At 42.9% G+C, this 23,701-nt stretch overlaps 1 protein-coding gene across 1 annotated transcript; it reads right to left on the bottom strand.

Annotated features, from left to right (window-relative positions):
• Nucleotides 1-225: 225 nt before the first annotated feature.
• fam110b (family with sequence similarity 110 member B) lies at nucleotides 226-6,867 on the bottom strand (the record flags this gene model as incomplete). The annotated part of the gene is made up of 3 exons (XM_079284549.1): nucleotides 6,730-6,867; nucleotides 2,458-2,870; nucleotides 226-1,111 (listed from the first exon to the last, which is right to left on the bottom strand). Exons 1-3 carry the CDS (start codon nucleotides 6,850-6,852, stop codon nucleotides 226-228), a joined length of 1,422 nt encoding a protein of 473 aa, XP_079140675.1. The 5' UTR covers nucleotides 6,853-6,867.
• Between the last annotated feature and the right edge of the window lie 16,834 nt (nucleotides 6,868-23,701).

Below are 23,701 nucleotides of genomic sequence, written 5' to 3' on the forward strand. Positions count from 1 at the left end.
TCCTTTTCCTCATCCCTTCATTCATTTCCTCACCAGGTTTCTTAGATACGTCAGGCTTTCTCTTGCATCCATTCATTCATCCATCTATACATTTTGACACATTTTCAGTTCAGCGACAAGATCAGTCTGTAAACCTGTGAGAGATTCTGGTCCATCTATCCCTTCTGAAACATGGGGCAGTTTACCTGTAGTTTAAAGTACATCCATTCCACTGTAGTGCTTGCCCTAAACATGTGAGACTTTTTGGGTCTCTCTTGCCTGTTTGATGCTGTACAGCCACTTAATGACTCTTGCATTTCGCTCCACAGCCGAGATGCCGTATGGAACACGCTCCCCAGCCTCCTCCTCCTCGTCCTCGTCCCCGTCTGACAGCCCATCGTTAGAAGATCGGCGCGACCGGTCACAGTCTGAGGAGATCATAGAAGCTGATCGGAAGTTCAGGCTGACGATGTCTGAGTTGGCCCGCGCAAAGTTCTCTGGACCAACTGCCTCAAGTTCCTCTGGGTCGAGGCCGCAGTCGTTAAAAAAGCGTTCCACGTCAGCTATGCCCTCCCGGGCATACCGGTCTGACAGGTCTGATTTAGATCTGTGTAGCGAGGAGCGACGAGCCACGGATGAACCAAGCTCAAGCTCCGGGTTGGCATCGGTTGAAGTATTGGAAGGATCTCCTAAATCGCACGGTAGAGACTGGGGGGCGGTGTTGTTGCAGAGCAAGGGGGATGGAGTTAGACGAGGGGGCGGCAGCGACAAAGACAGAGCAGGGGGAGGTAGGGTGGCGGGGTTGGGTTTTGGAGGGAGGGGGGGAGCTGAGGAGCTGCTGGATCGCGCCGTGCAAAGTGGCTTGCCATTGCACAGTCGCAGGAGGTCGGAGGAGGAGTGGGAGGTGAGAAGAGGTGGTAATGGGGAGCGAGAGCGATCTATAATGCCTTCACCTCGTCTGCTAAGGTTGAGGTTTCCTCCCTGTAGTGGACTGCGACGTCCCCCACTGTTGATCGGAGGGACCTTCAGGGAATGGGAGAAGGATCGGAGGGAGTGTGAGGTGCTTGGACTGGGAGCTGAGTCTGGTGGTTGCTCATTAAGTGTCATTGTAGATCGGTAGGTTAACGGCATCCTAGGAACAGAAAACAAGAAGATAAATACATGTAATGCAGAGTAGAATTTGGTAGGAAGACAAACTCAAGTATGTGGAGTTACGTACTTGTGGACATAAAGAGTAATTTAAAAACCTTGGATATGGCCCCTTCCCAAATTCAAAAAATGCATTCAAAGCCAGATACCTAATCCCATGGTTCCCCCTTCACCAATCATTCTGCCACAGCCCCCACAGCTCTGTTCGATCATTGTTCCAGCTCCAGGAGACTCGCACTACTCCGACCCCTGATTGGTTTACACTGATATTCCTACCCTAACCCTTACCAATCGGACTCCTCATGCCTAAACCTAACCAATCCAAACAATGAAGGCACCGACTACCAGCCAATCAGAGGCCGAGTAATCATTATTGCTTGTATTATGCATTATATCTATCGACTCTGTGTATTTATAAGAAGTGAGAGGAAGAACCTGCTGCTCGATATGTCACACAGCAAGAATAAATACATCTTGTAAATGGAGCTTCTTGGTGTGTGGATCTATGTGTTTAAATTCAATTAGATATTTCTTTGAACCAGCCACCACCCTATCGGACACCTGCGTGTCTATTTAACATTTTATTTTTTTAACCAAAGGTTTTATTTTTTTAACCAAAAATTCTAGTTTCATGAGCAAAACTAACAAATAAATTATTCTCAGTTCATATGTTTTCACTTACAAACTTGATTTTTGATTGCAGTGCGAGAAATTTGCTTTCAAAACATTTTTTTTTGTTTGCGTAATGAAGACACAAATATACCTTCATAACAACACATGTCAGTAGGTCCTCGAAGTGTTATCGTAGGTCAACAGGAAGAGAGCAGACGCAGCTCTGGAGAGTGATAGCTAGCTAGTTAGCTACATAGCTTGTCGTGGTTATAATGACGCTAGTGAGGTGGAGGGACTGTTACACCCAGTGCTGCCACTGGCTGTTTGGCTTATTTGCTGTAACTAGTGCAGCATTAAAGCATTGTGAAATTAGAAAGCTAGCTAACTTTCAAGCTAGTCTGCTAGCTAGCTTGCTAATTCCACCATGCTTTAATGCTAAACTGGTTACAGAAAATAAGCAGAACAAACTCACTCATCTGGCTAAAAACGATTTATTACTATGGAGCTTTTACATCAAACAAACTGATATTTCCAAGAAAAGGCAACGGATACACAGAGCCAATAGCTTCATTAATGCAGTTTTGTTCAAACTATGGTGACTCCCCACAAGCTTGTTCGGGATAATTTAGGAAACATCAGTCAAGGTGACCTACTTGCAGTAGACGTGTACACAAAAACGACAAACAACCATTTCTAAATATTAAATGAGTAAATTACCCCGATGGTGTCCAACTCCTAGTCATTCCCCCTGATGACCTCATCAACACAGCACTTTTAGCTCCACCCCCTAGTCCTTCAGATCCTGCTCCTGAAGAGGATGATGAGTTAAGCAGATTTTTAAGGATCTCAAGGTTTAAATTCCCCCGTTTGCTGCTGCCGCTGCTTGTTGGACACATGTCTGCCTTGGCGTTGTTATTGGATGCTTTGAAAGGTATCCCGCCTCCATTTCCTCCTCCACCAATCCCAGGGCCTCTCTTGGACAGGAGGGTGTGACCAGCGGGAGGCATAGCCAGCACGGGTGGTTTGATTGGCTCCTGCTTGGCGTTAATAACTTCCTGGCTCTTGACATACTTGGCCTTGTCAGCTTCTAGTCTCTCAACAGCACTGAGGCGCTTTGGGTTCGGTTCCACCTGAGACACAGATTCAAAATGAAATGTTAATGAACACAACACTCATTACCCATTTTCTGTACATTGTAAGAAATTTGAGCAAAGAACTGTTTAGTAGATATAATAAAAGTGTTTAATAATTAAGAATTCATAATTAGTCATAATCATAAGTGTATTGGGAATGCATAATTAAGATAAACATAAAGTGTTTTAGGATTAGTAGCTAAAAGACATGAAGCTTCTGCCAAGTTGCAGAAGTTTAACTTTCATACTGAAGGATTAGCATAGAAGGGATTAAGCAATAACTGACAGTCATTGAATGTGTTAGAAACTCAGGGAAAGAGAGTCGTGGAGACAGGCGTTTACAGAAGTGCATAGAGAAGTTAGCTAACAAAAATTGAGATAGACGGAAGGGGAGGAGTCGCGAACGAATATGTGGGCGGGGATAGAAGTGTTTTTCTCGCTCTCTTTAGCGTGTGGTTCCCGGAGACGGCTGTGTCTGATGGGACCAGAGGCGAGTTTTTTCCAAAGAAGGGGTAATATTGTACTATATCATAGGAGTATGTACTCCATTGTGTAACTGTAATCGTACTTGCTTTAGTGGGATTAAATCCTTTTAACTGTAAACCAGTTTTGGTAGAGTTATTATCGCTGCGTGTCAACGGTAAACAGCAGCTGCACACGTGTGGTCTGGCCTCCTCCACGCTGGGGTGAGTTTCAGCCCCGACAACATGTTTACCCTACATGCGCCTCCCTGCTTCCCCAGGGTTGTAGCAAACCCAACTTCAAGAGAGAGCCAGGGACCACCCAGAACAGCTTGCAAACCTCTCAGGGCAACAACTTCTAGACAGACCAACGATTGAAACTAACATTAAAACCTTCCTTAGAGGCTCACCTAAACATGCAAGTCTTTGGACAGTGGACACGAGTGCACCACAGAGACATGAAGAGACAATGCAAGGACAGATGGTCAGATAGGGCGCAAACCCGAGGACCTACCTGCTGATTTGACCATTTTTCCTTGATATTTGTGCTTCTACCATACAGTACGTAGGCTAAGTAAGTTACCAATGTCGTTAAATGGTTTCCTTTTTGTCTGTTTTAACTGTGTTTATTGTTTCCTACTTTGTTTTACTGTAGCAGACAAAGTTAATACTGTTAAAAGTTCAGTTATGAACAACATGGATAAAATATTTGTGGTTGCGTTTTAGTTGAGTGGAATCATTAAATGTATTGACATGAAACAGGCAGAGGAGAAGACAGCAAAATCAGCTAGTGTAGTGTGGGCGGGGCATCAAGGCCACTATGGCCGTAGAGCAGCGGTTCCCAAACTGTTTAGGCCGCGCACCCCCTTCTACATCCCGACCGGGTTCGCGCACCCCCCCCCCCCCCTTAATAAAAAAAAAAAGAAAGAAGCAACAGAGCCTTTTAAGCCTTTATAGCCGCATAAGAATCGGACCAATGAGAGAACAGTTTGCTCGCGCGTGGCATTTGTTTACAAGATTTAGTCCGCTGTTAAATGTTGCAGTGTGAACACAAACCGAACAAAGGAGCAACTGCAACAAAGCAAACGAACTGAAGGTGTGAAAACGCCCTGAAACACTGCAACAAAGTTTCAATAACTTTCAGTGACACAAGGCGTCACTTTTAAAGAGCAATACGGATGCGAGGACACACGCACAGGCTCAGAGGCAGATTATCACATTTCATTTACAATTAATGAGCGACTAATGTAGCCAGGATGTCTTCGGACAAAGCATCGATGCGGCGCGACACAGTGTTGTTGGACACCGGGATCATGTCCAACTTTTTTGCTTCTTTCTCCCCAATCATACATTCCACCATCTCTCTGGCAGCTGGCAAGCTCACGTCTTCGGCGATTGTGTGCGGTAGCCCCTTTCTCGCTATTCTGTAACCAGATATGAAGCCTGTAGTGCGTCATTTATAGACCAACACATGAATGAGACTCCAGTTGTTTTTGGCTGTTTTGTAACTCCTCCAATTTCGATATAAACAATGTAAGGGGCTTTTGACTTGCACTGGCATGCTTGGTGTTCAGGTGGCGACGTAAATAAGAGCTTCAGACTGTTAGCCAGAACCTCACTGCACACCACGCACTGTGGCTTTGGGCAATCTGCGTTGCCAATCCAAGTGAAGCCCAGACACAGATACTTTTCATCATATTTCCTCTTTTTTTCCCAGTCTGCGCCGTCTCATCTTCCTCTGACTCTGGCTCGATTTCTTCTCCCGGTCTCTCCCCAACGCACCTCTCCGTTCCCCTCGCCTCCGATTCCTCTCTCTCTCTCTGTCCCTCTCCTCTTTTACGACTGATAGCTTCAGATGTCCCACCTGACAGTTTTTAAATTAAAATTACATTTTTTTTAATATTTAATATTATTACACCATCAGACCGCCATTACACTTTTCCTCTCGCGCACCCCCTAGAGGCAGCTCGCGCACCCCTGGGGGTGCGCGCACCCCACTTTGGGAATCCCTGCTGTAGGACATTTTTGAGGGGCCAAACTGATGGGGCGCAGGATCTCTGGCTCTGGCCTTCGTGAAATTTCTGCTCTGATTGTGTCATACAATCATGTGGATGATTGTGCACAGTGCATTTTTTTGTTTGAAATGGACAAGACTCCTAGTTAGCTATTATGCCAACAGACTTTTGCCATATAAGTAATAATAGATTAATTAAAGAATTATTACTTATATATAATAATAATACAAGTTTCGTTGGCGACACATTTTCCTGTGATTTTAAATTAATCAGAAGAAGAATTCATTTTTTTTGCATCTAGTGCAGTCAGAGGCATTAATTCAAATCTAGTAACAGATAAGATGTCAGCTTCTATGATAGAACAAAGACTTCAACATGAGGTGTAGGGGTAGCAAATTATCCAGTTTAAAAATCATGTCAGAGAAGATATAGGGAGTGTTGTTTTGAAACAGATTTCTTTTTTAAAGCTGACTTTACAAAATGAAACAGATCCCTTTTCAGTCCAGCAGCTTGCATGATGCTTTAGTTGTGGTGTAAGTATAGGCAGCGGGATGTATGAGAGCTTCTCCCCTCTGGGAGGTGCTATAGAACACTGTCTACAGAAACAAGCAGACACCGGAACAATTTCTTCCCATAGGCAGTCAAAAGGGTTACTTCTCCCTGCTCTCAAGTGTTCCTGATCCATGATCAGTGCGTGGCCCCGCCCCCATATTTAAGGTAGGCTGGAGGAGAACGATCTATCTTCCAGACAAAGCAGCCATCTATCTGTTGTGTAGTTTTCTTTTGCTTCTTGTTTTATATTTGTTAATTTACTTCTTAATAAGGAGGGGAGTTCAGTTTTCATGGCTTTGTTTGTAGTTTAGTGTATTCACTGTTTTGATCATTTTTTGATCAGACTTCCCCCATTCTTTTTTTTTTGCCCAGGCCTCCTGTTAGTTTTGTTTAATTCATGGCGTTGTCTATAAATTAAACCCAATCGTCTTTTTTAGACTGACTCTTGGTTATGGCTATCTTTGTGTATAGCTGGTCACACGGTTGAGCCGAATGTTTTCCTGTTGTGGAAGTGAAATCTTCACCTACGGGCAATTAAGAGTCGCCAACTAACCTCACCTGAATGTCTTTGAACTGTGGGAGAATTAGGGTGTTCACACTCCACACTGTCTGGTGTCTTTTAATTGTAGAACTATCTGTATGGAGACCCATACATGTGATGGGGACCCTGGTATCACTCGGTATTGAAAGAATAGGGGATATTGTCCACCACTTCTCCACAACAAGCACTCTGTTTTGGATATGGTCTTCGTGGTTTCAGTAACAAGGTTACACACACACACACACACATACACACACAGATGATTCCACAGAGTGATGTAACAGTACCTGTCTCCTGAAGTAGTCGGGGCCCTTGTTGAGGATGCGGAGGGGTACGGCGGAACTGAAGGCTGTTGCGGCGCCAGCGGCCTTGCTATCTGGCAGGGCTGGAGCCAGTGTCTCTGTCGGCATGGCAACGAGGCGACTGGGGTGGCCGGCCGTGGTGGCAGCGGGTGCAGGGGGGGTCGACAGAGGGCGGGGGCACCGGAGGACCCCCAAAACATGAAGACACAAGGTGGAGAGGAGAAAGTCTAGAAAGAGACAAACCCCCTGGCCCTCCTCGTCGCCTGTGGGACCCTGTGGGGCCGAGCCAGACTTTGGGCTGGGGTTGGGGTGGGAGGGGGTGCTGGTGAAGTACTGTATTGAAATACACTACTGCGTCACCAGAGTAAGATGATCTCTGTTAGCATCTAAACAACTGATCTGTGATGGTCTTTACTGAGAGGTCTCTACTGGTTTGCAGAGAGAGAACAAGCTCAGTGACAGGAGGGAAAGGAGGACACACAGTGATGGGTGTGTTCCAGTGCAGTGGTGTGGATGAGTGCTTCCACGGGGGCCGAAGGAAAAGCAGAGGACGGTGGAAGAGGAAAGCCCCGACGCCTCTCCACGCTCGCTTCAGCTCTCCTGTCAGCTCGCCACACTATCTGAAATAGGAAAGAAAGACAGAGAAACAGCCAATGAGGTACGAGTTAGACTGTGACATCATGCACCTAGCAACAATAGCAGGAATAGCTAGGACACACACACACACACACACACACACACGTTCCAAGGTACCACTGTGTAAAGAAAGCAGTCTGTGTAAAGGATGACATAAACATAAGGGTCAAACTCCAGAGAGAGCCCACTGGGGCCGCCCACTCAATCACTTCATGGTCACTTTAGTGCTTTGCTCAAGGGCACCTTAGTGGTGCTATTCATTGAGAGAGGACACCAGGCTGGACACAAGCCAACTACCGTCTGGTCACAACTCTGTTCTCTTTTTCTGAAGACCTGTAGTGCTGGTGCCATCATTCTCCGCTGGCGCTAATTAGCAAATGTTAGCTAACGTTAGCTCATAGCTTAAAGCACACTGGTGTTAAAATGCACCCTCTCACATGTCCGTAGACTAAAGAGGCATTCAAACCAAAAACATCCCTATGTCATAGAAACCCCAGCACATTACAAAAGTTTCCATCCAAATGCATCAGAAATTTAAAGTGAATTTCGAGAAAATTGATGGAAGAAGATGCGAATGAATAGTTGTTCCCATCTTTATGTGATTATTAAGAAGTGCCAATTGTCCAGTCAGAAAACCATTTTACCAATGCAGAAGAAGAAGTATTTAAAGGAGCACCAGTCAGACCTCAAACGATTAAGAACGATGTAGAAAACTGGATGGAAAAATTACATTTCTTTTTGTTGATGAACAATGCTAAATATCCATTTCTAACTTTTCCACCTTCAAATAATCCGATGGGATTATAGATCACATTATTCAGCGTTATGATTGTCTCTGTTGTTTTACATTGCAGTATACATCACTGACATACTTTCCCATATTTCTTGTTATATATTCCTCGTTTCTACCTTTAGAGAGGGAACTTTGTCTTGAAGCTTGCTGCTGCACTTTTAAGTAACCATTCAAGAAGGGTGCTGCATTCAGCCGTGAGTGTGACTACAAACGGAGTGTGAGGTGAGGAGGCGGATTGGAACTGGGCCATAACAGACCATGGCTGATGGGTGTCACTATTGTGAAGCCTTTGCTGTCTTCTCTGCTCACTTCCAAGCTCCCTTACACATGAAATAGAAGAGCTTAATGAACAGTATCAATAATTGTACTAGTTTCCCTTTGTATAACAGCCTCCTATAATCTGATGGAACACAGCGTGGATTATGTCTTGTTTAATCTGGGGTGATGAAGCCGCTCATATTGGATTGAAAAATCTGTATGGAATATTAATTCCTGCAGTGGTCGGGTGTGTAAGGGACGGACGGGAGGAGGAGTACAGGGCAGTAGTGGAGGACTTTGTAGAGTGGGCCGGTAGAAATCACCTGCGTCTGAACGTGACCAAGACCAGAGAGATGGTGGTCGACTTCAGGAAGAAGACGACGGCTCCACAACCGCTGAGAGTTCAGGGAGAGGATGTGGACATGGTGGAGGAGTACAAGTACCTGGGTGTCTCCATCGACAGCAGACTGAACTGGAAGAACAACATCAACGCTGTACAAGAAGGGGAGGAGTCGACTCTTCTTCTTGAGGAAACTTTGATCCTTCAACATGTGCAGCAAGATGCTGGAGATGTTCTACCAGTCTGTTGTAACCAGTGCACTGTACTTCACCGTAGTCTGCTGGGGGAGCAGCATTGGAGCCGGAGACACCAACAGACTTAATGAACTGGTTAAGAAGGCCGGCTCCATCATTGGCTGCAAACAAGACAATCTGGAAGAGGTGGTGGAGAGGAGGACTCTGAATAAACTATGATCCATATTGGATAACCCGGACCACCCTCTCCACCACCTCCTGCAGGGACAGCGGAGCACTTTCTCCAACAGACTGATGCAGCTCCGCTGTCACAAGGACAGATACAGGAGAACATTCCTGCCCTCTGTCATTAGACTTTATCATAAAACACCTCTGGCCAGATCATCCTCCACATAACTACTACACTACACTGTTGTTTGCTGGGGTTGACTTTTGCACGACTGTTCTTCACCTAGTTACTAATAATAATTCAACACTATTCTATTTCATTGTATATACTGTGCATTTTTGTTGTTTTATCTTATATATTCTATATTCTGATATTTAATTTGTCCTACTCTGTTATTCTATTGTGCATTTTTTAATACTTAATATTTTTGGTTACTCTGATACTTTGCTAATTGGTGTGTCTTGCTGCTGTAACATACAAATTTCCCCCTGGGGATAAATAAAGTGCATATCTATCTTTCTATATATCTAATTATGAATATGAAAGCAACTGCCTGTGTGTATTATCTATTTTCTTTGTGTCGGACTGACTAAAATCCTCTAATCTGCCAGCCGAATCTGTACCCTGCAGAGATGGTTTACACTCACACACACACGCACACACAGCTGTGCCTCTCTTTTCTCTTTTGGAATATAATTCTAGCTCAGAAGCAAACTGGGGAGCATTTGCATTATTTACTCAAACACAGCAAGAACCCAGCAGAACAGCAAGGTTCTGTTTAGGTAGCTTTATGTGAGCTGGATGAACCGTCCTGTGATGGTCAGTATTCATCTGATTGTTTGCTGATGTGGTGCTTACATGTGCAAACTAGGGATGTTAATAATTATACGTTTAACCATTTACCATCATTAAGAAATTTGAACGATTAATGCTATCTGTTGAACAGTTAAAGGAAATATTAAAAATCGAGTGCGTCACGCTTAAACTGTGTGAGTGTAAAACCCTGGTACCGACAGCCGCTGTCTGACTTCTGTTGCTCCTACAGTACAGTTATTATAGTAAGGATGACCTGTAAGTAATGGGAACAGTGTTGCTGCTGTTTTCCACTTGGCAACTCCCGTTACCGCATATTCAGTTTGTTGCAATCTACAATCTCACCATTCACCAAATCCTACAAACGGTCCTTTTTTTAAAGTTATTAAATCCAAAGTGTGCCTAAACACTTATAGAAAAAGATGACCTACAAGATAACTCTTATTTGTTGTAAAAATAATCTCCATATACTGCGGGTAGGAGAGCGTCCAGTTTGGGGACCTCAGGTTAGCATCCCTCCTCTTTGCAGATGATGTGGTTCTGTTGGCTCCTTCAGAACGCGACCTTCAGGGGGTTTGCAGCCGAGTGTGAAGCGGTCGTGATGAGAGTCAATACCTCCAAGTCTGAGGTCACGTTCTCTGCCGGAAAACGCTGGATTGCACCCTCTGGGTTTGGAGTGAGTCGCTGCCCCAAGCGAGCAAGTATCCCGGGGTCTTGTTCACGGGTGAGGGTAGAAATGGAGCGTGCGATGGACAGGCGGTTCGGTGCTGTGAGCGGTAGACCCAGAACATGCTGGAGAGATTATATATCTTGTCTGACCTGGGAACGCCTCGGGGTTTCCAGGTGCACCAGCGACCCGGCCCCGGATAATAGGAAGATGATGGATGGTTAGATTTGCGAGTAGATCCAGAATGGTGGAAGAAGAATTTTTGTATGTATGGAAAAGTTAACTTTCTACAGTTTGAGGATTGTAAATGTAGACTTTTTAAGGATCTGTGAATGCAATGTATCATGTGATTACTCTGTGATTCATGTGCTGAACAAGGCCATATGTTTCTAGTTTACCACAAACACACAACACAGATAAACACACACACACACACACACACACACACACACACATTGAAGGACTGATTTAATTTGGATTAGGAACATGTGTCTTGCTCATTTCCTGCACAACAATCAGACAGAGGAAGGAGAGAAAAGGTGGACAAACATTAAATCTCTTCTACTTGCAATATCCTACAGATATTTTCTCTCTTCTTTTACACCTGTAACCCAGACTGACAACACATGACAGAGTAGGTTCCTGCCCTAAATGCCTGCAGGACTATTCTTTCCCTGAGAACAGTTGGCTGTTCATTTAGAGGTGCAACTAGGGCTGGGCGGTATACCGGTTTAACCGGTATACCGGTTTCAATTTCCCATACGATATGAATTTGTCATATACCATCATACAGCCGAAACAACTTCTGTTGCTCTTCAACAGGCAGCAAAATATATTCTTCGTCGATTTATAAAATTTCTCCGCCGAACTGCATGCTGGGTAAAGCATGCAAATCGGAGGTGAAGGAAACAGGAAGTGATGGAAGACACGCCACACAAACAGCTGTTCACCGCCGGTTGACTGGCGTTCTTGTGTTAGTTTATGGCGTTAATTAATTAATGCATGAAGCCAGTGGCGGGCCGCTCAGTGTCCATGTACAGGCTCTGCCGCGAGATGCAGAGTGTGCTGTGATTGGTCAGTGGGCGAGCACATGAAACTAAACTTCTTGAAAGTCAGATAACAAAGAACAAGCCTTCTAAAAGCGAATTACATAGGAACCGATCAATATTCTCACCTCAAGACAATCTTAAATATGACTTAGTGAGGGTGATGAAAAGTTGTCTAACATTTAAATTCAACACACATGAAACAGGCTCACGAAAAAAATCAAGTTGTCTCTTCGTATCTGATGATAGCTCTTCAGTGTTACGAGCCAGGCAAACATTAGCAAACTCTGTCTTCTTCTCGGGGCAAATGTTTTCTGCTATTTTCATAACACAGTCTTTGATAAACTCACATTCCGTAAAAGGTTTGTCATGTTTAGCAATTACCACGGCCACTCCGCAGCTTACTTTGATGATGTTTTCATGTGAAAGGGACCGCTGCTGTGTGGCCAAGTTATCTTGGAGTTGCTTCACTTTTATAGCACGGACGCTCTCTGATAGCTTGTTGTAGCATTAGCACGTTTGGTCTCGTAGTGTCTCTTTACATTATATTCCTTAAAAAAGGCAACAGTCTCATGACAAATTAGGGAGACACAGTTGTTTCGGTTTTCGGTGAAAAAAATATTGCGATCTCCACCTCTCCTGGAAGCGGCGGCCCTCATTATCGACTTTCCTTTTTTTACTTGCCGTAGCCATGACAGTTCAAGGGTCAGAGCCAATTTCAAACAGCCAGACAGTTACAGAGTGGTGCTGCCACCATGAGGTAAAAATAGGAATTGCATGTTGAATTTGTATGATTTATTCATTCCGTTTTGACTGTGCTGGCAGGCCATAAATAATGCATTTTAAGACAGAAGGCGCGGGCCGTATAAAATCTGACCTCGGGCCGTGATTGGCCCGCGGGCCGGACTTTGGACATGCCTGCTCTAAATGCTCGAGCATTATTCAAACGACTCGTACATAGTTACAGCCTTAAAACGAATAGAAGCTGTGGCGCCATAATGTGGTTATAAGGTGGTATTTCAGCTGAAGGACCAGGTATAAAATGCACGGCCTGCCACTGCATTAAGGCGGAAAAAAATACCGTGATATACCGTGAAACCGGTAGTCTTAAAAAATACAGCCCAGCCCTAGGTGCAACGGATCACAACGCTTACGGTTCTGATCGGATCACGGATCAGAGTCACAGATCGGATCAGCTCAAAAGGAAAAAATAGAGCAAATCTAACTTCTAGAGATCCCTGATCATTTCTTTTTCTATAATCCAATCATTGATGTTGTATTATAGCAGCTGGTCTACAAGCCTCCAGACTACATTTTTGGCCACCGTCTCAAAAATCATTTCAACCACTCTTAAGTCTGTAAACCAGGGGTCACCAACCTTTTTGAGCCAGAGAGCTACTTCAAGGGTACTGAGCAGTATGAAGGGCTACTTGTTTGATACAAACTTCCTGATTAACAAAGTTGCACAGATCACCTTTTAACAATCATAATATATGTGAAGAGACTGATCACATGTCAATGTTAATTATTCCTCACAATAATTATTAACAATGATTGTGTATATTGTTCAAAATCACACCTGTTATATTTTTGTAAAAATTATCACTTCTAAATTCACATCATGTCTCGTTTGTAGTAACCACTTCCTTCGTAACATGTTTGAACAAATCATGAACTCTGTCCCATGTTTATACAAATGATCAGTTATGTTGTTATGAAAACCTAGTGCGGTGCGGCGGCCTCTTCCTTTTAAAATCTACATGAATGCAAGTGTTTTTGATTCAGAAAGGACATAAACCACAATTTTTAGAGGGAGCTCCATGGGGACCTAGTGCTATTTTTAGAACATGCCTTGCAGGCGACTCGCATGGTCCCCGCGGGCGACCAGGTGCCCGCAGGCACCGTGTTGGCTACCTCTGCTGTAAACCACAACATGTTGTAAATATTGTCCTTTTACTTTACTTATCGTGTTTTTTTCTTCATAAAAACACACAATTCAAATGATAAATGAATACAATATTGCATATTTATGGACTAAAACAAATCTTGTCATTAGTTGTTTTAATTATTGTGCTTCGAGCTCGTGTTACAGATCATAATTCATCTCTAATATCTATTTTATATTCATGTGAAAACATCTCCTTCAAACTACTGGATTTATTCAAGTTAATCACCAAAACGACATTTTATAGATTACATGTGACCACATCATGATAACGTCATAATTTACCTTCGCCCAATACGCGTTTTCACTGAGCAGAGCCTGAACGCATCATAATGTAAGCGTATGGAACCTTTGTTCTCCTCCTGTCAATTTAAACACGGATTGGTTGTTTACAATGCAACATAATCAGAGATCAGCGACTAGAAAAGCATAAATGATGTCCTGATCTCACATTTTACTGAATATTAGTGGATAACGATCATCAGTAGTTCATTTCAGACTGTTGGTTAACGTTAAACTGTGTAATTAATCTGTGAGGGGGATCCGTACGGTTCAACAGTGGTCCGTTTATGAACTGTAACATCTTATTGTTGTGTTTAGCAGGATAGCTGGTACTCACATTGGCTGTATTTAGATTGCATGGTTTCATCCTTCAAACCTCTGTGACCCCTTTCTCAACTAGCATTAAAATGTGTCTTGGGCGATTGGATCACAGGGGGACAGCGACCACCCCAACGTACTTGCAGAGGTGGTCTGGGACACATTTGACCACATAACTTTAGTCGTGTAAACATTGCCGACAAGCACATGAAAGGAATACACGCCATGGAAGGCGCGACTCCTTTTTTTCCTCCCTTCTCTCCAACTGGTTCTCACCGTAAGCTAAGCTGTTGTAGCTGGTTGTAAGTTCTGAACCGAGACAGCATTTTTATTACTCCCACATTGTCAACGGCAGCACATTGAAGCTTCACTCTTTCCCTTCCTACCTTTCACAATAAAAGCCCTAGACAAACACTCTGCATCACTGCTTGCAGAAGGAACTTAAATTCACTCTAAGAATTTTACTAAGAGCAACATCTGAACATTTTGAGAAGTCCACAGAGATATAGTATAAATCGGATCAATTGAGACCCGTTCTAATACCAGGTGTGAACAGGGCCTATGTGTCCTCTATGTGTTTATGTTAACATGTAGCATTTTCTATCGATAGAACTAGAAAATATGGGACAATCCAGGTGAAAACTAACAGTGCTGATACACTGTGATAAAGGCCTTTATCACAGTGTTCCATGTCCAGTGGCAGCCTTCATTCTGCTTCGCTGAAACCGACCGCATCGTGTAGCTTAGAGTTTACACGCACATTTGGACATCACTTGGTTTATTTAAGAGTTAGCATCTACCACTGTGCACGATATCATTGTAGTGTCTCACTCCTCCACTCTCCACCTCCTCTCTTTCCTCTTGTTTTAGGTCTCTCTCCCATGTATCAACCCTGGGCATACAGCCAAGAATCAATAGCAAACACACACACACACAGACCCTCTAGCTCTTTCAATTTCCTGTATAAGCAGCATGTTGAGCAGAGGCTGCAGAGTACTGCTCGGAAACCAACCACGCTCTCGGCAGCAGGAGCCGGTTGACTTCACGTCCCACCAGTATTCATCATAGTTCAGTGTTCCCCTTCAAAGGTCGAGCTTTCCATTTATAATCACCTGGTTTGGCACAAACACTGTTGTACTATCACAAAGAGACAGGTACTGACAATTAAAGTACCCATCAACTATCTGATGTACTTCATTCAGCTGAGTGATGTGGTTTCTTTACGATGAATATTTACAGTATTTAGCTTGTAGACCTACAGCTCAAGTGTTACGAGTAACATTAATGAAGCTCTGTCACATGACAATGTACTAGTGAGTCCAATGAGTTAGCTTACACAACACCAGGACCCTGCAACTGACTCACTCCAATGGAATGCAGCCATTATTGATGTTTTTAGTTACATCTGTTGTTTTTATGCTTTGACAAGTCCAAATGTCCAAAAGGTCAAAACATAGGACACCACGGCTCATTCTTATGTTGACCTTAATAATTATTAATACCACTAATAATACACTGAAGTGTATTATTCAGGTTGGAAACCCATGGGTTTATTAATTTTTCTCCTTGTTGTATTTAGTGTTGCTCGAAATATGACCAATGCGTTTTGACTCGAGCTGAAGTTGTACTTTTATAAAGAACTAATTTCCAAGGATTCCAGGAATAATGTTTCTCTGCTCCAGGGACAGAACATGTCGAATGTTATGGATATGAAAATGAAAATGAAATATGAATACCTAGCCCACACCAAATCGCTATTTTCCAAGCTATTGTATCTGTCATTTTTGATAACGCTGTGTCGAGGCTTCCATCATACGGAAGTGGGCTTGGTTTCATCTCACAGCCCTGTTTTAAAATGTTGAGGTGGGGTTAGGCTAAGACCTGGGGGTGAAGTTACACTGACAGCTTCAAAGCACAGTAATCCTGAAGGCCTGGCTGCTATTACTACCGTACTTTTCGGACTATAAGCCGCTACTTTTTACCCCACGCTTTGAGGCGTCGGCTTATAGTCCGGTGCGCTTTATATACGGATTTTTCCGTAGCTTTTCTCCGCCACAACAACAACCGCAACTTCCGGTTCCGGTCTAACAGCAGCAAGCCAGTTAGCCGTAACTGCTATTCAGAGCTATGAGCAGAGAAGATCAGCTTTTTCTCAAGTCTGCCAGTGGATCCTAACAGCGTGGAGCAGTGTGAAAGAATCCACCATCACCAACGGGTTCCGAAAGGCTGGGATAGTACTAGATTAAGGGGACAGCGTAATGCGTGTTTTTGTGTGCGTGTTTTTGAGGTTTGCAATATAACTGCTGTCCGGAGTCTGCATTTGGGTCCTTGAACACACCACATCATGTAACGTTACCGGTACCTTCATGGCTGAATAACAACGAATGGCTGAGATAAAGCAGACTATGAAAACACACATATTACTCGCATGCTGTGGGGTGGGGGGTACAGTTAGGACAATGTTTAGAAAAGTGTAGCATTCAGCGTGTTGTTGAAAGCATTTGTCACGGAGAAAAATGCTCCATATGCTCCATGGTGAGACGGCGGAGAGAGCGCCATACAGCGATCATAGTTCGTTGATTGTTGGCCACAATTGTGGCAAATCTTCTAGATATCTTCCAGATTTTGATCTTAGTTCATGTATAATTGCGTTTACAATGGCTGGTATGATGATAGTCTGCTTTATCTCAGCCATTCGTTGTTATTCAGCCATGAAGGTACCGTACATGATGTGGTGTGTTCAAGGACCCAAATGCAGACTCCGGACAGCAGAGTTATATTGCAAACCTCAAAAACACGCACACAAAAACACGCATTACGCTGTCCCCTTAATCTAGTACTATCCCAGACTTTCGGAAGCCCTTGGTGATGGTGGATTCTGTCACACTGTTCCGCGCTGTTAGGATCCACTGGCAGACTTGAGAAAAAGATGATCTTCTCATGCAGCGTGTCGACGTTGCTCATAGCTCTGAATAGCATTTACGGCTAACTGGCTTGGCAACAACAGCTATTCAGAGCTATGAGCAACAACAGTTATTGCCTCATTGCTTTTCGTTTGGTAGCCTTGAGAGACCTTAGTCTGTAATGCAAGTATGTCTGCATGAAAAGATGTACAAAGATATATTATATATTCGCTAATGCTAATCGCGGTTAGCATTTCCCCATTGGCCGTAATGTTAAAATTAGCTTAGAAGCTAGCAACATGTTATGATGTTCATAGAAGAAGACAACTTTAGTACGGGACTGTTAAAAGCATCTTGCTGTTCAACAGGGACACCTGCGGCTTATAGACCAGTGCGGCTTATCTATGTACACATTCTTTATTCTGTTAAAAAATCAGCTGGTGCGGCCTATATACCGGTGCGCTCTATAGTCCGGGAAGTACGGTAGTTGTTGCAAACTGCATGCTGGGCATACTTGGCAACCCTGAAGTCCAGAAACCACGTGGTGACAACAAGAGCTGAGATTGGTTTTCTTGGGCTGCTTGCTTTAAAAAAAAAGTCCAATGAGGGTGAAGCTTGTTGAGGCTTAGTCTAGATTACACACATCTGGCAAACACATCTCTACTGCCCCCATCACGGCTCTCTACCCCAGTGACCTGAACATTAGCACAGCGACTGCACAGCAAATATTCAGTAATGAAACACTTGTTTCTAGCAGGCTTCCAAACTAATGTGAAAATGATTATATTGCAACACAACAAGATACACTCATTCAAACATCAGTCACTATGAAAAACTACCCGATGACTCTGTATTGTCTCATGCAATAAAACATTTATTTTAAATAAATTATCTATCTAATTAGCTCCACCAAGGACGTTATGCTTTCAGCTCAGTTTGTCTGTTTTTCAGCAGTATTACGTAAAAACTACAGGCCCAATTTTCACAAAACTTAGTGGAAGGAAGTAGCATGGGCCAAGGAAGAACCAATAGAAATTAGGAGAGGATCCAAAAAACGGGGCGGATACACACGTCATTGTTAACCTCGTTAAATGTTCAATATAGAACATGCAGATTCTGGGCCGGGATTGCCTCCACACAGCTCTCACCTCCGACTTCACAAGCGAACATGGAGGTTGAGCTGAAATGGCGTTCTCTGCTCAGGACACCAATATTAGTCTGTAACTTTTATATAGCAAATAGTTGTTTGTTGCTATATTCAGAGGTGGGTAGAACAGCCAAAAACTGTACCCCACTAAAATTACTGTTTGCAAACACAGTACTCAGTAGAAGTAAAAGTAGTCATTGAAATTAGGCCTGCAACGATCAAACGGTTAGTTGTTAACTATGAAGTGACAACTTTTTTGATAATTGATTCATCGGTTTGAGTCATTCACGAAAAAAAGTCTCAGTTTTCTGATTCCAGCTTCTTAAATATGAATATCTTGTGGTTTCTTTACCCATCTGTGACATTGAACAGAACATCTTTGAGTTGTGGACAAAACAAGACATTTGAAGACTTTTTTCACCCTTTTCTGACATTTTATAGGCCAAACGATTAATGGATCGATCGAGAAACTAATCAACAGATGAATTGACAATGAAACCGGCACACTACTGTCTTTGTTTACTGTCTGAGTTTAAGAAGTGCACATACACTTAGTGATGAGAGGACAAGTCTTCATCTCCTGATTAGATAACCTGCCCCATATACCCCAGACATTATTCTGTAACTCAAGTATGATCGCTAAATATTACTTTTATATTATACAAAATCATTTTCTTAATTTATATTCTTTGCTTGTTATCTCCTACATTATAATATTATTTAGCAAATAATTAGTCAATTGTGTGCATTGTAGACCGTGTCTGTTATGTCCAAAAGTAAATCACAAACTCCTGCTGTGGATCCAGCTGTGATGCTGTGAACAGAGAGGCATGTGGAGGTGTGTGCATCTTAATGGATCATGAATGCATCAAATAAAAATAACAAAAAAAAGTAGCCGGAAGTATACATCCAATAGTAACGGAGTAAACGTAATAATCATTTTGTAAAAAGTATGCTGCATTAAACCTACTCTGACAAGTGCAAAATTCTCCTAAAAGTTACTTGAGCACACGTAAAAGGAGTACATGTAAAAGGAGTACATGTAAAATGAGTACATGTAAAAGGAGTACATGTAAAAGGAGTACATGTAAAATGAGTACATGTAAAAGGAGTACATGTTTTGTGAGGATGATAGTACAACCAACTTCATGGGAAATGGGATGAAATTGAAAAAGACATATGTGAACTGTAAAAAATGTGCTAATCAGAGCCTTTTAATATATTACAAGGGATAGCTACTCATCTGTAGAGGTATTGTCATGGTTACGAAGGTTCATGGTTATGAAACTGAATAAAAAAAACAAATATATTTTTTAAGACTGACAGTAATTGAAATGTCTTGTTGACTTTCACTTCTTTCATTTGATCTAGATTTAACTTTGGAGAGCATCTCCAGTTTTTTCATCAATAAGAAAAAGTCATTACCAGTTTGCAGCTGTCCTATTGGCTAGCCCAAGGGGCCACTTCTACTCTCCAAGCTATTTGCTGTTGGCTGTCGGAGCTGGACGCCTCCCCCCTCTCCTCCATGTGCTGCAGGTCGACAGTGGGTGTCACAGCTGTCAATAACAGAAACCATGACAAAGTATTAAGAGCGAATCATCCAAAGTCTCTCATGATCAGTCAAATTATTGACAGTATTCAACAACAGAGCCAGCAGCAGTTTGGGTTATCCTAGAATCGAGTCATATTCCCAAGTGAACAGAACAGCGAGATAGAGATAGTAAATGGATTGTTCCTCACTGATATTAGTGTGTATTTATGAAATGTCTCAGAGTAGGAAACATGTCCTCCATGGCTCAGAATCTCCCAGAGTTACACACAACCGTGGGGCTGTGGCTCATTGGGTAGGGAGGGTCGTCCGGCACGATCCTCCTGCGACGAGTCCTGTGCCAAAGTGTCCCTGAGCAAGACACTGAACCCCTAACCGCTCCCTCAGGGGCACTTCTCAGTATGGGGATGGGTCAAATGCAGAGAACTAATTTCCCCTTGCGGAATGAATAAATAATAATAATAAAATAATAATAATACATAAATAAATAGCCAGTCCTGTTTCAGAGGGACCCGGTCTGTTCCAGGATCTAGTCCTGGTGGGCCCGGTGCTGTCATGACACATCCGCACAGAACAGCTGGCATCCATAACCGAATCTATGTCTCATCCATGTTAGGAGCAAGAATACTTATCTGATCATAGCTGATATTTGACTCATGACACTGACATAGGGTGACATCATTACTGCCGGTACCTGCAAACAAACAATATTGAGGTCACACCGGGTGGACCCTGGTTCTATCGGTAGCAATCCTGGATGAGGTGTCACAGCTCAAAATGTTCATATTTCCCCATAAACACAAATTCATTACATACGAGCAACAACTGTGAACTACGGTCAAGGGCGAATTTACAAAGAATGCATCAAATAAAAATAACAGATAACAAATAACAGAATTTACAAAGAATGAACTGCGGCCAATGAATCTCAAGGTCCGATTCTCAAAAGATACTGGACCAATGATGTTACAGTGCGAACATAACCATAACGTTTGGCAGCTGACATTTGCCCTGATACAATGTTCACATGCATTTTGTAAAATAATTTGTAAACCTTTTGTGATAATATTTGTGAACAAATACACTGAAATATTGTTGGCGACCGTGGCTTACTGGGTAGAGAGGGTTGTCCGCCAACCGAAAGGTCACCGGTTCGATCCTCGGCTGCACCGTGTCCTGTGTCGAAGTGTCCCTGAGCAAGACACTGTACCCCTAACTGCTCCCCGGGCGCCTGTCATTGGCAGCCCACTGCTCCCTACATATACCGACTTATGTAGCTGATCTACTTCGCCCCTATTCACCCGCCCGCACTCTCAGGTCAAATGCTCTAGGTCTTCTGTCAGTCCCACGCACACGATTTAAGACCTGTGGTGACCGAGCCTTTGAGGCAGTGGCCCCGAGGCTCTGGAATGCTCTGCCTGCAACTCCACGCCTCGCAGATACTGTGGATACTTTTAAAAGCCAGCTAAAAACCCACCTGTTTAGGCTGGCGTTTGTGTAAAAGTAAACCCATGTCCTAGACCTGCTCTTAAAATTTGTTTTACATTTTTATTTTATTTTTATTTTATTCTTTAACATTTTTTATTCACTCTGTGTAGATAATTTATTGACCCTAGGGTCACATTGTGTTTTTTATGCTTTTAAATGTCTGCTCTGTTAAGCACTTTGTGATAGTACTGTCTGTGAAAAGCGCTATATAAATAAAATTCATTCATTCATTCATATACAGGGATGGGTCAAATGCAAAGAATAATTTCCCCACTGGGACTAATAAAGGAATGGTTCTTCTTCTTTAAGTTTTCTGAATCGGCTCTTTCGATTTAGAGGAGGATATGTTCTACAGGACGAACATGTCCAGAAGAATTAAATGATCAGATAAAGGCTGTTGTAGTGGCAGCTTATTTTACCGTCCTTCTTGGCCACTTCTTGCAGGATGTAAAGAGTTCTGACTTGCATAGACAACCATGTCCAATTTACGTGCTCTTGCAGGCTGAACTTTTCTTGCTAGCTGTCCAAAGATGAGGCTCGTAGCTCGTAGTTAAAAGTGGCTTTATTCCATGTAAACAAAATAAACAAAACAATTTCCTGAGGTAATAACTGGAGTACTAAAACATTGACTTAAGCTGGCTATATGGCTCTTACAGCTGTCATGAACTTTAGCAAGTTTAGTCAAAGCTTTTTGCTAGGGCTGCACAATTATGGCCAAAATCATAATCGCGATTATTTTGGTCAATATTGCGATCACGAATAAATGTTTTTACCTGATTAATTAATTTTCAATTAATTATACTGTATTGAGTTGGACTAACATAAATCAATTTCATTTATGGTATTTTTTTATTTAGGCTGTATTTGATAGAATTGAGTCGGACAAACTCAATTAAATTACATTGCATGGATGTTCTTAGTTTAAGTTAGGTTTACATATATTTATTGGATGAAAAACCTGCCCACAATTTAATTGAGTTCATCCAATGACTTATTTTTTCGCGCATGGGCGATATGGAGAAAATCAAATATGATAAATATTTTTTACCAAATAGCTTGAAATTCATATTGCTTTTACAAAATATTTACACAATGAGATTTTTGATGAATAACCGTCAGTAATCAGTTTGATATAATTACACATGAAGTGGGTGAAGGCAAATAATACAGCAGCTGGTTTTGTCGTTGAAACCTTGAGTTGAGCGATTTGACCGTCGCCATCTTGGCTTTTTGCATCCAGTGAATGGAAGTGACCATATTTGGACTGCAGAGGAGTGACGTAGAGACTCCGCATGCGATACTGGTAGCGATACTGACCTGGCAATCACACGGTAGCTCTGCCCTAAAGCATCCCCTGCTTTATGGTCTATTTGACTCTAAATGGACCATAATGTACTAAATGAACATCATGCTGTATTGAAGAAGACTTGAAACTAGAGATTGAGACCATAAACTCATGTTTACTGAGGTTATAAATCAAGAGAGAAGTAGAGTCATCTTCTCATAGACTTCTATACAACCAGAGGAGTCGCCCCCTGGTGGACACTAGAGAGAATGGAGGTTTAAGACTCTTCAACTTTGGCTTCACTTTTCAGGACCGGAGGTTGCCTCCTGGTTTTACACATCTCTAGTTCTTCTTTCCTTTATATCAGCGGTTCCCAAACTTTTTAGGCTGCGCACCCCCTTCTACATCCCGACCGGGTTCGCGCACCCCCCCCCCCCCCCCACAATACATTTTTTTTTAAAAAGCAACAGAGCCTTTTAAGCCTTTATAGCCGCATAAGAATCGGACCAATGAGAGAAAAGTTTGCTCGCGCGTGGCATTTGTTTACAAGATTTAGTCCGCTGTTAAATGTTGCAGTGTGAACACAAACCGAACAAAGGAGCAACTGCAACAAAGCAAACGAACTGAAGGTGTGAAAACGCCCTGAAACACTGCAACAAAGTTTCAATAACTTTCAGTTACACAAGGCATCACTTTTAAAGAGCAATACGGATGGCGAGCACACACGCACAGGCTCAGAGGCAGATTGCATCACATTTAATTTACAATTAATGACCGACTAATGTAGCCAGGATGTCTTCGGACAAAGCATCGATGCGGCGCGACACAGTGTTGTTGGACACCGGGATCATGTCCAACGTTTTTGCTTCTTTCCCCCCAATCATAAATTACACCATCTCTCTGGCAGCTGGCAAGCTCACGTCTTCGGCGATTGTGTGCGGTAGCCCCTTTCTTGCTATTCTGTAACCAGATATGAAGCCCGTAGTGCGTCATTTATAGACCCAACATGAATGAGACTGCACTGGCATGCTTGGTGTTCAGGTGGCGACGTAAATAAGAGGGTTTCAGACTGTTAGCCAGAACCTCACTGCACACCACGCACTGTGGCTTTGGGCAATCTGCAT

This window comes from Melanostigma gelatinosum, assembly GCF_949748355.1.
Source record: "Melanostigma gelatinosum genome assembly, chromosome: 15".
Lineage (NCBI taxonomy): Eukaryota > Metazoa > Chordata > Actinopteri > Perciformes > Zoarcidae > Melanostigma > Melanostigma gelatinosum.